The following is a 15,890-nucleotide window of genomic DNA, read 5'->3' on the forward strand; positions in this document are numbered from 1 at the left end:
CAATAATACTTAGGCTTAGTCAAACGTTCTTTTTGCACGTTCATTTTATACCTTTATTTTTAAGGATAGATTAGCCCGAGCACGGTTGACGTTCAGCTATCTCCGGTTAGCTTGACGTAGCGGGGAATCCAATTGAGGTCTTCGTCGCAACCCTGAGGAGACAATCGAGTGCGATTTAGCGTGAAAACCGGAGCCGATATCGTTGGACGGGGTTGTAATTTGTACTTTCCCCCCGCAGTCTGGCTCTGCGGTGTTCTCAGTCGTGCTTGAAATCCGCTATTTCGCCGTAAACGGCGTCTGTTCGGCCTTGTTTATACTGTGCGGGACAGCTTGAAAGCAGGCCCGGTCCTGTGCGAGTTTAACGGCCGCTTCGCGTCTGGAGGGTGTTTTCTGCGGATCGGCCCTTTAGCTCACCAAGTAAGGAAATGTGACGAAAACACTGGACGTTCGTTTGCCAGTAACAAATATTTGATCCACAATTTCTGTCGTGGTGTCACGACACGATGTCAGTTTGTAGTTATTGTTAGCTTCGTGCTAGCAAGATTCGGTCTCTGTTGAGCATTTTGCTAACGTTAACGGCTAAAGCTCGAGCTAACTTCAATGGTGACTGTTATAGAAATGCCACATATCTGAGCGCAGTGCACTTCTCATCCTGCATCGGACGGATGCACTGTTTGGTTTGTTTCGCCCCAGCAGTCTGTTTAGTTGTGTTGCTATGTAACGTTATTCTTCTGCTATCACCCTGCCATTGCTCATAGCAGTAACTTAGCTAGCGCAGTTAGCTCTCTGATAAGCTAATGTTAGCCTTGTTTTGTCAGCCCAGCTGGAAAAGGACCCGAGCTGCTGGCGAGTGTTTTCTACACCTTGCTACTCGCGTACCGACAAGAAATTCAAATAAATCACATTTAAAGCAATAATAAAAGTAAGAACGATAACTGCAAGACGTTTGTGGACTAATATTTCAAATGGATGATGCTGTACGTATCTTTTCATTTGGTCAGTGAGCACGGCTGGCAGTTAAATGTACTAAAGTGTGTCGTTCTTGGGTTGTAAAACTGGCAGTGGTTTTTGTTTTAATGTGATGTAAAATCTAGTAAAACACATATAGTTGATTATAGCAACCACTAGCTAACAGCCTGAGTACTTTTCAGCTTACTGGACTGAAAAAAAACAATGTCTGTGCAATATTTTCATATAAACTCTCAATATTTCTACTTTTGTCTCAGAGAATATGACACAGGTGCAACAATGACATCTAGATTTGGTAAAACCTACAGCCGCAAGGGAGGAGAGGGCACGTCCAAGTTTGACGAAGTTCTGTCCACCAAGAGAGGCACACTTAGTACTAAATGGGGTGACACTACCTACAAGGCCAAGGTGGGCTCCAAGCGCATTGGCGTCCCTAAGAGTGACTCTGTCCTGGAGGTATCCAAGAGGCCCCGTCCATGTGGCGATGGCAAGGACGATCCGTTTGGGTTCGACAGTGATGAGGAATCCAAGCCAGTGTCATCTCGGGGTGGCAGCAAGTCGTCGCCCGCCAAGCCGGCTTCGGCAGAGCCTCCCCAGGCAGAAAGGCCGGGTGTTTCTCTAGGCACGGGGAGCAGGTCCAGCATCCAGGGAGGATCCCATATGGCATCTGCTCAAGTGGAGTCATGGCTGATCAGCGACAGGAGCCAGCCCAGTGTGATGCAAGACACAGCTCAGTTCTTCAACAGCAGCAGTGTTAACAGAGGTAATACACAAGTTCTCAACCTTTAAACCTGGGAAGCTGTGAATCAGGACTTTATTTGGGCCTAACAATGAAATTATTTAAGCTAGATCAGAGATGGGCTGCTATCACGGACAGAAGACCAGATATACAGTAAGAAATGCTGTTTAATTACAGAACCAAATTATATAATTTGTGTATCCTAAGTGTAATGAATGAATTGCAGGAAGTTGTACAAATTGCTGATATAATGTTCTTATTGATAAAATCCTGAAAATTTTTAGATTGTTTTCAAAATCAATATTGCACTCTTTTACTGTGGACTGGTTTTGTTTTTGTATGAGCCCCTTTGAATCCAGAGACCACAAGACTACAGTTCTCACTCAGTATTATAGTAGTCAGAGACAGAATTGTAAGACACTGCACACATTTGCAGGTGAAGTTGGAGAAATCAGCCCATTTGTCCTCTCACAGCCGGTCGCTGTCAGTGTTGTCGCTTTCTGCTTCACTTACCCTCAGCTTTCCGTGACCGCTGCTGGCCACCTGCCACAGCCATGCGAGCCAATCCAACTGATTCCGAACAACAGGCTGTGCCTGAGTGCCATTCCAGTCTCAGAGTGTCAGGACAGTCAGGCATATTTAAGGAAAGCCACTGAGACGTCGAAGTTCAACTGAAACGTTGCCTTCAACCCTTATCTGCTTACTCAGGCTGGTGATGTTGACCCAGTAAATAGGACGAAAACCATGACCAAATAACTCTTTTGATAAGATGTGCTCGTACAGTTCACTGTTGCTACTTTCAGGTTAATATTTATTTTTAAGACACTGTTCATTTTACTAAGCTATAAACCTAAAGTGGTATGGATTTCTCATTGTAGCTGTAAACAAACCTAACGTATGAGTCACTGTGCTGATGCTCGTTTCTATATCCTGTTGGACTTCAGTGTTGTTTTGTTGATGGTTAAGAAGAGAGGCTGTCCACAACTTTCCAGTAAGAACAGATAGGTTCACAATAGTATGGTAAGAAAACAATCCATTATAATGCTTTAGGGCCGGTGGTATTTGTTTTATGAAGAGAAATGTACCTGCTCATCCAATTATCAGCTCCGTTTGACAAATTCAACTTTGTGAAACACTGCACTCAGTCATCTGGGGACTGAGGTGCATCATCCTTAATGACAGAGAAGGTATATGGACCAAGTGGCCCCGTTAAGAGCAACTTGGGCCCTGCTCATTTTTAGAAGCCATTTGTCAAATTATCTGCTGTTTAAATAATTAATACAAATATAAAGGAATTTCTGTCGAACTCATAATGAAACCACTTTTAGCTTCAGCCAGAGAACACAGTGGTGGTCTCATCTGGGGAGTCTTCCTGAGTAATCTGACAACAGCTGTTAGCTGTACTTCAGTTGGTAAGGCAGCCACCCACAGACTACAGAGTCTGGCTACATGGTAAAGTGTCCTTGGGCAAGACACTGAATCAGAGTTACTCCTGGTGGGTCAGGCGAGCACCTTGCATGGTACCTGCCGTCGTGCGTGTCTGTGTGTGTGTGTGTGTAAATGGGTGAATGAATAGCAACATTGTAAAGTGGTTTGAAAAAAAGTGCTTTATAAACAGACCATTTTCCATTTAACCTTATCAGCATTGATGGTTTGTCGCGGTTCATTTTGCTTGATGGTTAACGGGTTGGCACATTGTTCAAGGACACCTTTCTCCTCTTTTCGGCGTTTTCAATCATTTCTGCAAACTCACTTTTCACAAACGCACTCCACCTAACAAGCTGTGAGCCGCAGAGATATCAAGCCCCATTTTGTTGCTGAAGCCAGGCACCCAAACTGTCATATATGCAGGTCGGTTTTGAAAATGTTTAGTTATTTTCATGAGCAGTTAAGCTAATTTTCTAGCATACAGATCTTGATTTCTCACTGCTAAACCTCCTGTGTGTGTGAGAAAGTACAGACCGGTCTATGCTCTGCCATCTGCTGAAAAAGAACTGAAAGTGTATTAGTCACAGGAACATTTTGCAATAGTGTAAACATAACACATTATTAAAGAAAAACAAATGTAGAACTTTTAATTTCTAAGACTCAAAATAAATGCTTTTGTGGATTTCTGTAACCAGTTTGTGATGTCTAGCTCTGCAAATGAGATTGATCACTCTACAGCCTGCGTGTTTGTGCAAGACTTTCTTCTTCTGTCACCATCCTCAGATTTGGCTAAACGCCTGTAATGCAAGACAATGATCAATCAGGCTTCACCATCAGACGTTTAAATGTCTGATTTTGTGAAAAAGCTCAGGTAAACTCAAAATCTGAAACACAATATTTTCTTGTGTGTATGTTCATCTCAGTAAAGTCCAGAGAGCGTGAAGTATTACGACGGCCCGCTTTCTACTGTAGTTGCATGTGCGCTCTTACAACACAGCTTACAGAAAAACCGCAGCTCTTGTGCAAAGCAGATCCGCATATTCTTTGATGTTAAACTGTGAAGCAATTTCCTGTCTTTACTTTGAGTAACAAGTCCAGCATCATTATCGGTTGGTTATCAGTTGAGACAGAAACGACCAGAGAGTCACTAATAACCAGAGTGCAGATATTTCCAAGAGGGAGGGGAGGGGGGGGTCCCTCCTTTTTGATTTGTTTTGAAGAAACACTACAAATGGGAAAAGAAGTGCTTGTCAGAACCAACAGTCAATCAACCACAGTTCCAGCTGTGTTTGTGTGACCTCTTTTTAGTGTGTGGTGGTGCTTTTATGAAATGGTGCATCATCACGTACAATGTCTTTCTGCTGAGCAGCCCCTTCTGTTATTTGTAATTCAAACTGTAGCAATGGTGGTGTTATGTACTAGATCGTGTTTTTGATGTGTACTTTGCTAGTTTCAAAAAAGCACATTGTCATCTATATTGCTAAACTACATATTATTTACTTAAGGTTAGTAACCATAACAATCAGGTAATTAATAAGATATTTTTGTTTTGCGTATCAAATATACTGTTCCCACCTTTCTCCTTTTTTGTATCATTGATGATTGAATGTCTGAATGTGACACTGTGGGCTCTGGATAATTGTGATGGACATAGAAAGGTGGTTGCAGTGTAGCTTTTTCTGGGGTAAAAACGGTGCTCTCACTGTAATTTTTATCATTTTCCACCCAGCTTCTGTTCGCTTGTCCCTCCCTTGAACAGAAGTCGTAAAGTAAAACAGTGACTTCATAAAAATGGGTTAATGGTATTTATATTAAGACTGAAATTGTTTTCTTTCCCATAGGAAAGGCCCAGCAGGGTTCCTCATCCTCATCACTGGAGAACCAGCACAGCTACTCGTGGTACCAAAACGTTTGTGACAGCGATAAGAAGCCCTTAGCGCAAACCACGACCCTGAAGACAGGGACCAAAGCTGAGTCCACTTACGACTCATGGGATGTTATTATGGGGCTCCGTCCGCCGTCACCCAGCCAAGAACCTCGCAACCCCGCCCCTACGCTCTCCTGGGCCTCAACAGGTGTTATTGCAGGCAGCTCCAACCAGCATGAGAAGCCCCCCTCTCCCCCACGGCTCCAAAGCCCTGGTGAGAGTGAGGACATAATGGCCGACTCAGACTTCCTTGTAGAGACATCAGATTATTCCCAAACATCCTCATTCTCTTCGTCACTTGTTAGGAACTCAAACTGTCGGACATACAGGAGGCCTAACAAACAGGGCTCTGGCAAAGCCTCAGACTCTAGCAGCTTTGCCAGCTCTGCTTTTGGCACCGATCTTCCAAAAACCATGTCTGACGGCAGTAATAAGACAACAGGTGGTGGAAGAGGACGGGGCAGGACGCGAGACTATACAGTACTGCATCCCTCTTCCATATCGATGTGTAATGTCACCATACAAGAGCGAGCTGTGGAGGAGTTTAGCAGTGATACAGCGCCACCTAGTGGCAGCAGTAGTGCAAGTTCTGGCAGCACAACAGATCGGGGAGAGGCGGGATGGCAGCGGAAGAAGACGGAACAGAATACAAGGTAAGATAACGTTGTCCTTAGTAGCAAAAGACTTATTCACACTCTTAAACTTATACATCATTATGCATTGACATCTAAAAGCATTGGACAGATTTATTTTCTTATTATGATGATATGTGGGTGTGTGATCAAGAAACTTAGAAAAGATGATGTGGTTATGAAAAAAGGACTTACACCTTCCAGCTATATGGGGATACTGAATATCTGATTTGTTTCTCCCAAGAGGCAATGCTACCCCCCCCCCCCCACGTCCACTTTAGGTCCAGCCTGAGTTAGGTAATTCGTATTCCGAATTTTCCCTTTCAATAACTACTGTACTGCAGCCTCAGATTATCAACTCACTTTATCACTGACTTAAGTAATGTCACAACTGCTTACCACTCATTCTCCTCTCTAACTTTATTAAAAAGTCTCGTTTTAAATTGAGTAATCCTAAATTTTGAGATGTCGCGGACTAATGAGAAATAACAAGTTCAGTTCATTTAGTGTTATGTTCATTTAAAAAGTTTTTATCTCATCTAAGTAAAGAAGTTTCTCTACAAGTTTTCCCCAGCTGCTCTTGTAGCTCTTCCCCTGATGAAAACAGGATTCAGGAAGTAAGTAAGTTGTTTACTGATTATGCCAAGTTAAAGACAAATCTAGGAGTCTTTATGGAAGAAGCCTCATTTGTTTGGTATTAGCTACAATCTGGACAGTGACATTCGTCTAGTTCTTAACAAGGAGCCTCAATGGTTATTGTGGTACACATCTGGGGGGGAGATGAGATGACTTGTTAAAGTGGGGACTGCTTCAGTGGGTTAGGTCAGACCTGCAGAGGCTATGTTGATAAGTTAACAACCAAGTTTCACTGAACTAATGTGAAAACAACTAGTATTGAGAAACAGACAGTGGAGATGTTACGACGATCCAGGAATGTCTGCATTCGAGATGGAACATTTGACAGCTACATACACATATAAAATATAATCACATGAGCTCAATGTCACCAAGTCAAGAAGAGAAAAGCTGTTTCAGCTCTTTCAGTTTTGCAAAAATGGATGAGCTACATTTAGTCATTTGGTATTTGCTTGAGAAGAAATGTTGAGATGCAAGTGGTTGCACAACGTGCGGAGTTTGGTAGCTCGGTCCATCCGCTTTGGTCCACTGAGTTTGAGAGCTTTGCTTGGGATGTTTTGTACCTAGATAAACCACAAAAGTTGTGGTGCATGGACATTCAAGGCCAAGGTGACGCTTTACCCAATGATGCAAAGGCCAAAGTGTGGAGTGAACAAGAAGAAAGGATCTGCTCATGATCCATAAACCATAATTTTATCTGTGAAGCTAGGAGGAGTTGGTGTTAGGCCTTTGGGCTTCATGGTTGCTTCTTGAACAAGCTCACTGATCTTTTTTGATAATATACGTCACGGTGTTAGCAGCAGAATTATTTTAAATTTAGATTTATTTTTAGATAAATGCACATCCACATTAAAAACAGGTTCATTTTGCCCGGTTGATAAACATTTTATCATCATTATACTCATCATGGTGGTTTTTGTAAAGCTCGCAATTGGACCTAAACTACAGACGTTAAATCTCATAATTTGAAAGTTTCCAAATATGTCATGTCATTAAATTTCTAGGAAGTGTGTCAACAATAACAAATACTTCCTGAAATATTTCCATTGGACAAAAAGACACAGCCATAAAAGTGTATATAATGCCACAGTAAAGTCAATAGTTAAACTTCCCGAGTAGGGTTAAAGCGATGAGGAACTTTTGGCTGTTTTGGAAAATGAATTCGGTTATTTTAAGACAACAAAAGATACCTCGGGTTTATTGTGTAATTTATAGATTTTTCTAAGCTTTTCACTTTATACTTTCTAAATGATTGGATTGAAGAAAGCTGGTGAAAAGGGAGAAACATTTTTAATTCCCTGAACACTGTTTTGAGCTTTTTGTCTGACACATTTTTCTACATATCTTTGTGTCCCAGCATGATACTACTGTTAAAGCTGTATTTAATTTTGGTCTCATTTCAATGTTCAAACATCACAGCACATTCACTCTGCTCTAATATATTATGGTAAATTGTCATTTTTGCCAAGGACAATAAATACACAGTAATTTTCATTTGGTTAAAGCTGCAAAACATCAAAGTAAAATGACCCCTCACTGCCACAGGGATTTCTTCTGCATGCTGCAAATGCTGCAAGAAACAAACTTTGATTTAAGTTTTATTTATTACTTAGGTTAAAGTTAATAGATTAGTTTCTTCTATGGGAAAGTATTAATTAAAATTTGACAGTCTGCTCTTTCATGTTCGCTAATGGCAAACGCTGTATACTGAAGCCTGAAGTAAGAACATTAATTAGTTTTAAATGTTATTAAATAATCAAAAGCATAACTCAGGTTTTCCTTACAGGTTGTAAACAATGTCCTTGATGTATCATCCTCAGGTTTAGGCAGAGCCAGACCAAGTCAAAGAAGGACAATAAGCTGGACCTGTTCGGTTTCGAAGATGCAGACACACATCAGGAGGAAAGTAGCGGTGACAGCACAGATGGTCGCTCTACTTACAAAATTAAATACTTTGGCTTTGACGACATGAGTGACAGCGATGGGGCGGACAGTGACGACGATGGCTCCAAAGAGAGAAGGAAGGCCAAGAAGACTGCCGTCGCCAAGGAGACCCCAGTGGTTACCATCGAAGAAATGCCGACTGACCACGTGCCAGATCCTTTTGAGAGGCTGGATAGTCGAGAAAGACCAAAAGCCAAAGAGAACAAGAAGAACTCTGAGAAGCAGGACAGAAGAATACAAACAGGTTAAACGCACACTTTAATCTTCTAAATTCCTGAACAATGTCCTCAATAATATCTTAAAAACAACAGGCAGCAGGCCTTAGGGAAGTATTGCTTAGCTATGAATAAATTACACTTCTGAAGCTCGTGTCTAATATTTAAATGACAACAAATGATTTAGCTGATACTCAGGAACATTGTAAAGCAGCTTAGATGAGTTTCTTTCCAATCAGCGGGCTGAATAAGCTGAGAGTTAATGTGAAGCTTCTCCTGGTTTGGTCAATTAATCAGCATCAGCTGAAAAATATGCCGTTCCTAAGGGCTTCATGTTAACATGTAATTATACTTTGTGGTCACGTGTGGAGGATTGTTTAACTCAAAAGTAGAGAGCACAACCTAAACTGTGTTTAGTTACAGTAAGTGTGATTACGGGTAAAGTTAAACTTTGGTTTCGATAACCAGACTTCGATAAGGCTTTGTCGTGGATCTGAACCCAGACATATGTTGCAGGCCTATCAGTTTAACTAATTAATTTTAAATGGCAAATGTTATCCATGGCATCCATCTATCTATTAATATCAGCTGTCCCATCCTAGTTTCAATTGTTGATCTTGAGATTAGTTGTTCAAATAGCCAGACAGGACAGGGAAGCTGTTAAACTAATAAACAGGGTCCAGAGGTTTGTGTATTTAAAAAAAAAAAAAAAAAAAAAAAAAAAAAGTGCTGTCTGACTAAGCTGCATTGCTAATTCCAGACAATCATTTGCATTCTCTTATTTGGGAATGGCAGAGTATAACAGTATTTTTTTTTTTATTAACATAATATTTAAAGCGCATTGAGCTAATACAAATGTTTTTTCATAAATAATTACATTAAAACAGTGCAGGTTCAGCTCATACAGATGTTCTTTCTTTTATCAGATGTAACCAAATGGTCAAGCAGTGTATAAATAAAGTTGTAGTAAAATTATGAAAATGAAATTAGTGCAAAACTTTGCATCCCCCTTGATACATGAATTAAAAATACATTTTAGTTCATTTCTGATGAAGGTACATTTGTATTGGCTCAATGTGCATTAAATATTGATGAAAACAATCTTTTTATTCTTTTACACTTAGTTTTTACTTTTATTCTTCTTGCCATTTTACTGTATACAACTTAATGTGCTGTGTTTTTACCCCAAAATATAACCATAAAGATCAACAGGTAACTTTTTAATTTGAAAGTCTCACTACTGTGTATTTTGTGTGCAGATGTCCTGGAGTTCTCAGAGGAGGACCTCAAGGTGGTGGCTGGGGCTCCCAGGAGGCCGCCTCAGGGCAAAGCAGCTGAGAAGAACCCAGACTCCTTCCGGAGGATCTTCAGCGCACACAAGAAGGTCAGTCACACCACCACACTTTACCTTCAACCCTGGAGTTCACATTACTTGGATATCTATGGCTGGTGGCTGGTTCGTGTTGGACCTTGTGAGTCTGAGCGATGTGTAAAGTACTTTGATATGTTATTAGGCAGAATTTGCTATGAATATGTGGGTCAGGAAGTAAAAAGTCCCTTTTAGACTTTGTCCTCAGCCAGGCTGAGCCATAGAGACACTGAAATCATCCATGAATTTCCTCTACTCATATTTAGTTTCAGTCAGTGTCATTCCAACAGATCTCAAGCATGCTGTAAAAAGAAATTCTAGTGATTTGCATTATTCTCGGGCAATGGAATGGCTCACCCGAAAATATTTGTGTGTGCGTATATATTCTTTAATATTTGTCAAGTAGAATCACACTTTAATAAAAAATATTGCTGTATACATCATAGTGAATATTTCATAAGAATTTTTTTAAATAATCATCTTAAATCTTCATAGTTATCCAGAAAAGAGAGACAGAAATATAATTGAATGAAATTATGGACCTGATATGTCCTTTAATTTTGATTGTATTTTAGAGTATAAAGATGATGCCATTAAGCAGTTCTCCTCGGGTTCCATGTTATTTGTAACGGTCAGCTCAGCTTTAAGAAACGTTAATTATAAAAATATCAAGGTCCCAATAGTAAGCTGCATTTTGCTTGAGACTTGAGACCAAATGAAATGTATAGTTTGCACCTCTGGGTCATCCAATACATGCAGAGTTCTGAAATCTAATGTTTTCTTCTAGACCGTAAAACCTCCGCTTTTTATATTTAAAAAAGAGATGTGCTTGTTCTTTTTGGGGTGACCACCTACGCCCAGGATGACTCAGTGGTGTGTGTGCGACGCTCGCTGGCAGAGCAGAGGAGGTTCGCTGTGGTTTATTCATGGTTGGATGAGGGGGAAGGATTGAGTCGTCTTTGAACATCTCTAAACTGGTTCTGTTTTATTTATCAGTCTGCTAATAGCCTGTCACTCCGCGCCTCTCAGACTGGGCCGACTGGATATCAGACTATTGATTTCATAAGAGCCTGGAGCCTTTTCATAGGAGAGACAGAGCAATGTCATTAAAACAGCAGAAATACAAGTCTTAGCTAACATAGAAGTGTACATGAGTTGTCAGCATTTCATTCTTGAAGTTATATTTGGTTCTCGCATGAAGCTCGCAGCACTTCAAGCCTTACACCAGACGATTTTATTCTTGTTTTGTTGTACGAGTGTTGTCAATTAGGCCGAGTGCACTTTGTGTAGATTACTCAGTTTGTCTTAATGAGCTCTGCCAGGCTGCTCTTCGTCTCAGCTGCTTGTTAAATTGATTATTTTTAGTTTGCGGCAAATTTAACTACTTTGGGAAAAGTGATGCAGAAAAATAGTTGTAATCAACACGAGTCATGTAGAAGGAGCTCAGGATTAACGGGAGCAGTAATTTCTTTGTGTGTGTGTAGGCAAGAAAATTGTGATTGAATTCTCACTTGTTCAAAGGGTTTTCATACAAATTGCAGGTCCACTCACAACAAGAATGATGACCGTTTAGTTTAGGTCTAGAAAATCCCCCAACATCAATACTCAAACTAAACCCGTAATCAGCCTAAGTTGTGCTGGTGTATGCCCATCACAAAGTACTGAAAGTACTACTACAACCACAAACAACTAGGCCATATTACCAACCAGTCACTTCATCAGTCAACACTGATTACATTTGGTCATGGATCTGTAAATATGAAAGATGTTTCTTGCAAAGACTTGCTCCTTCAATATGATACAGAACAAAATTAATAGCTAGTTTTAGAGGAAGTTTCCACACTCCCTGAAACTTTCTGCAGGTAGAATGAGACTTGAAGAACATTTTGTAATACAACACATTTTGATCTGATTTCCAATTTTCAATTACGTGACTATCATCACATCCTCCTTGTGTTAAATAGAAATGACTCAACAACTTAAAAGTGATAAGAGCTCCACTGTAAGAGTTATGTGCACATTTGTTTAAAGCTACATTAGTATAAGTCAGTCCACTCTGCTCCACCTACACCTCCCTTTACCTGCTCTGCTGTGTTTTTCTGCAGTCTTTGACACTTCTCCGTGTGCTAAATCCATAGGAATAACTTCTTTGAGGACTGCTGGAATTGTGAAAACTGACATTTTACAATAACAATGAGAAACTCTGGATGAGATTGAACATATGGGCAAAGTGTCTCATTTTAACTTAATTGCTAATCATACCTTATGATGATCAACTCTTTCTATCATTGGGAAGTCAGTAACTTGTTCAACTTGTCGGAAACATGGAAAGGGAATAAACAAAGATTTCATTATTAACAGGTCTAAGAAAACTGTGTTTCATCTTCTCTGTTGTGTTGTCAGAAGCAGAGACAACTTTGTTGGGAAGTTGTCTTCCAACACCTGTAGGGATCTTTGGAATAATTAAAGTGTAAAGTTAATTTCCTCAGCTTTTTCGCGTTGCAGAAAAGCTGTAGGATTATTTGCAGACCTTGCCCATAGGACAGCATGATAGTGAGCTTGTTGTATTTTCTCTCTCGTTCTCCAGTTTCATGCTCTGACTCTCACAATAACTGTCCTCCCTCCCAGTTTTGTCTCCATTGCTACTTCTTGACTACTTTGCTGTTCCTTTTTACCTCGCTGAACATTTCTCTCCACCTCGACCTCCTCCCCTTGTTCTGATATGCTTTCTTTATCATGACACATTCTGGCTCTCTTATTCTATCCTCAATTAACATAATTGAGAGCAAGAGCCAGGTTGAGCTCATTGTGAAAACAATAGCCCTGGGAAGTGACAGGCATTCTGAGGAGTCGTCAAAACTCCGGCTCAATTACAGTAAGCGGCAATCCACGGTATTGGCGGAGTCGGAGGGCTGTTAGGTTATTGCACTGAGGATGCTCTGAGAAATTAGATGTTGCCATAATGACGGCACGTTGACAGACTCATTCATATTCAGGAGATGGTGTTAGCTTTATTTGGGGAGAAGTTTTTTTGGGAGGGGGAGCAGTTAATACACCCATGACAGTGACACTCTACAGAGCACCAGTGTGCTGCTTTTCATTCTTCTGCAGTTGTTTCTTTGTAAGCCTGCAAAAAAGAGAGGAAATTATAACTTTGTTATTCAGCTGTCTTTTATATTTGCAGAGTTTCCTGCATACTGGTTATCATGATGCCCAAGGCTCACTGCCAAAAAGACAGCATGTATAACTTCTTTTAAATAAAAACAGGGATTTTATTATAATCCTTTCTTTGAACCTAGTAAAAGAAACTAACCAAATCAAATCCAGCCTAGTACTCACTCAACTTTTGATATTTGAAAGTTTTCAAATCTTACTGTTAAAGACCCAGTAGAAGTTACAAAAAAGTTCCCATGTTTGACACCAAGCCACATCGAGAACAAAACTCTTCTAATTTCTGTGTTTAAAATGGGAGCTTTGCATCAACAAGGGCATCCAGCCTAAAAAACTGATGCCAAATCAACGTGCTGAACGTTGATTTGGCATCTGTTTGCTGTAGAGATCCCTGAAGGGACGAGCCGAAAGCCACGAATCTTTGACCTTTTTTGGGATTTGGGGAATTTTCATATGACTTGATGCAGCATAGATTTGGATGTCAAGACTTTCAGTGGTAAAATCTGTATTCTCCTCTTCTTTTGCCAAACTCTTCCTGCCTGTTTCATGGGCTCATTTCCTCCACACCAAAAGTTTACAATAAAGGGTTTCTGACGTAAATGTTTTTACATCTTCCAAGATGTCGATCTCAAATCCTTGTTGGTTTGTTTTTGTCAGAATAGATAGTTCTGGTGATGACGAGTAAAGGGGTGGTTTTGTCCGTAGCCTTTAAAGTTACAAACGGCAGCATGTTTGGTAATTAAAACCTACAGATTTGGTGGAAAACTATTGTTATCCCTAAAAAAAAAAGATGTTCAAAGTCCAACCAATTTGTCCAGAGCTAGTCTTGATGGCCCTTGGTTCAAAACACTGTCAGTTTGTCTTTCTCCATGCAGTAGTTTTATTTGAAAATAACTAAATTAATAACCATAATGGATAATGGAATAGAAAATAGTTAAGTTCACATCGCTGCCCATTTTTTGGTTTGTGCTGTCAAACAACAAGAGATCCATTTACTTTCAGTGCACAGCCTCCAATGCCAAAACAGTGCATCTGTCTTTTTTCTGTGGCCACAGCAGGAGAACTGCCATATTTGCCCACCTTCCTCCATCACACTCATCTCTCCCATGCTGCTTAGCGGCAGGTGGGCGGGGCAGTGGGGTACATGTCCGCCTGTGTCATTCACATTTCTGTAGGAGGCTTTAAATCGGTGCGTAGATTTTCCAGAACACCAAAGCTCATCCCCAAGCTCTCCTTTTGTCTCACTTTATTAACCCTGCAGTGCGCTGGCCACAAAGTACCCCCACATCTCCCTCAGTGCTCCCCCCTACTGCCAACTCTCTCTCTTCTCCCTTTTCTTTCTCTCTGTCCTGTCCTTCCCTCGTTCTCTTTTGTTTTTCACCATGAATGCCCCAGCAACCACCAACCACAGGTTTGGCAAAAAAAATAAAGAGAAAATGAGACGAGCCAAGGATGAGTGAGTGTGTGTGTGTGTGTGTGTGTGTGTGTGTGCATGTGTGTCCTGCTGTTTGATTAGTGCTGGCTGGCAAAACCTCATCATTTTAATGTGCATCCAGTTGTTCTATTTTCTTTCTACTTTCACCTCTACATCGACTTCTTTATGTACAAACTAAATTTCCAAAAAAAGATGGGACACTGCATATCATGGAAAATAGAGAGAATGCATTGATTTGAATAGGACTTAACACATTTTAAATATACTGCCAGCAAAAAAAATGCTGAGACATTGGAACCTTAAGACTGGAAAATGAATGCAGTGTTGTAAAATTTAAAAATCATGGTAGGACATCTCACAGCTGATGAGATCTGTGAACATATTTTGAAAGAGAAGCAGATTTATTCTCACTTAAGGGCCAGTGTTGGGCATGGATCACTGAGCGATACTGCAAAAAGATTCAACAGCGCCACACTTGAGGCCTCAAATACCCAAATATAAGGTAAAACAAAACACAAATTAAATTGAATTTGAGAAATCAGTTTTGTTTTTGTTTTTTTATATATATAAAAAGCAGTGCCCGTGCCCCCTTTCAACCTCTTTTATGGGCTTGAGTGATTAGGTGCTTCTGTTTCTTCTGATGTATTAATGGTTTCACCTCAAACATACAATCTTATAGTCAAGAATAAAGACAATTTAGAATTGTTTATTGCCAGTTTAAACATGTATGTTTTTTTTTTCCCTGTCTCTTACTCAAGACATATGCACATTTTGTCTTCCAGCTTCATGGTTGTTTATCTGTTTTATCTTTTTTTGTTACAGTCTCCCACCAAAGCTGTGTATAACGCGCGGCACTGGACGTTGGAGAGTGAAGAGGAGCCCCCTCCACCTTTCTTCTCACGATTACAGACAGCTCCTGTAAGTATACAAATACTTTTAGTTCATGTGCATCAGGATTAAAATTATTAATCAAAACCGACACAAGCAACAAAAGTATTAAGGTTCAGTGTGAAGCCTTTTTACCCACTTCACTTCAACTCTACACATTTCTAGGCAGCAACCTCGACAGGAGGAACCTGTAAGGAACCCTCCAATGATCAGAAGGATGATGGCATTTTTAAGGCTCCTCCTCCTCCACCCAAGGTCACCAAGTGTGTCACCATCCCCACAGATCCTTACCAGGACACCGTCACCACACTCAAATGCCGCAAAGAGCACAAAGAGGTACAAAACCTTCAGCTATTCTGTCACCGTACGACTTCCATCACTGGTAAAGATGTGACATGGGTTTCTGGACGTAGTTTATTCAGTCATTCACTCCTCTGTTTTTTCCAGCTGTATACTGTTGTTCAACATGTGAAGCACTTCAATGATGTGGTGGAGTTTGGAGAAAACCAGGAGTTTACGGATGACTTTGAATATCTG

General features: G+C 40.5%; 1 protein-coding gene across 2 annotated transcripts in view; it reads left to right on the forward strand.

Moving 5' to 3' along the window:
- Positions 1-95: 95 nt before the first annotated feature.
- waplb (WAPL cohesin release factor b) overlaps positions 96-15,890 on the forward strand; it is a 27,434-nt gene continuing 11,639 nt past the window's right edge. Inside the window, exons 1-8 of one of the 2 annotated variants that reach the window (XM_067488220.1) lie at positions 96-417; positions 1,227-1,732; positions 4,978-5,716; positions 8,152-8,519; positions 9,750-9,874; positions 15,288-15,383; positions 15,519-15,689; positions 15,801-15,890. The exon at positions 15,801-15,890 is cut by the window's right edge and continues 47 nt beyond it. In XM_067488220.1, the coding sequence (XP_067344321.1) occupies positions 1,249-1,732; positions 4,978-5,716; positions 8,152-8,519; positions 9,750-9,874; positions 15,288-15,383; positions 15,519-15,689; positions 15,801-15,890 (2,073 nt within the window). In that variant the 5' untranslated portion in view covers positions 96-417; positions 1,227-1,248. Of the gene's footprint in view, positions 418-475; positions 978-1,226; positions 1,733-4,977; positions 5,717-8,151; positions 8,520-9,749; positions 9,875-15,287; positions 15,384-15,518; positions 15,690-15,800 lie in introns of those variants that run through there. The other variant, XM_067488219.1, reaches the window with a different exon arrangement.

The sequence above is a fragment of the Channa argus genome, chromosome 20 (genome assembly GCF_033026475.1).
Source record: "Channa argus isolate prfri chromosome 20, Channa argus male v1.0, whole genome shotgun sequence".
NCBI lineage: Eukaryota > Metazoa > Chordata > Actinopteri > Anabantiformes > Channidae > Channa > Channa argus.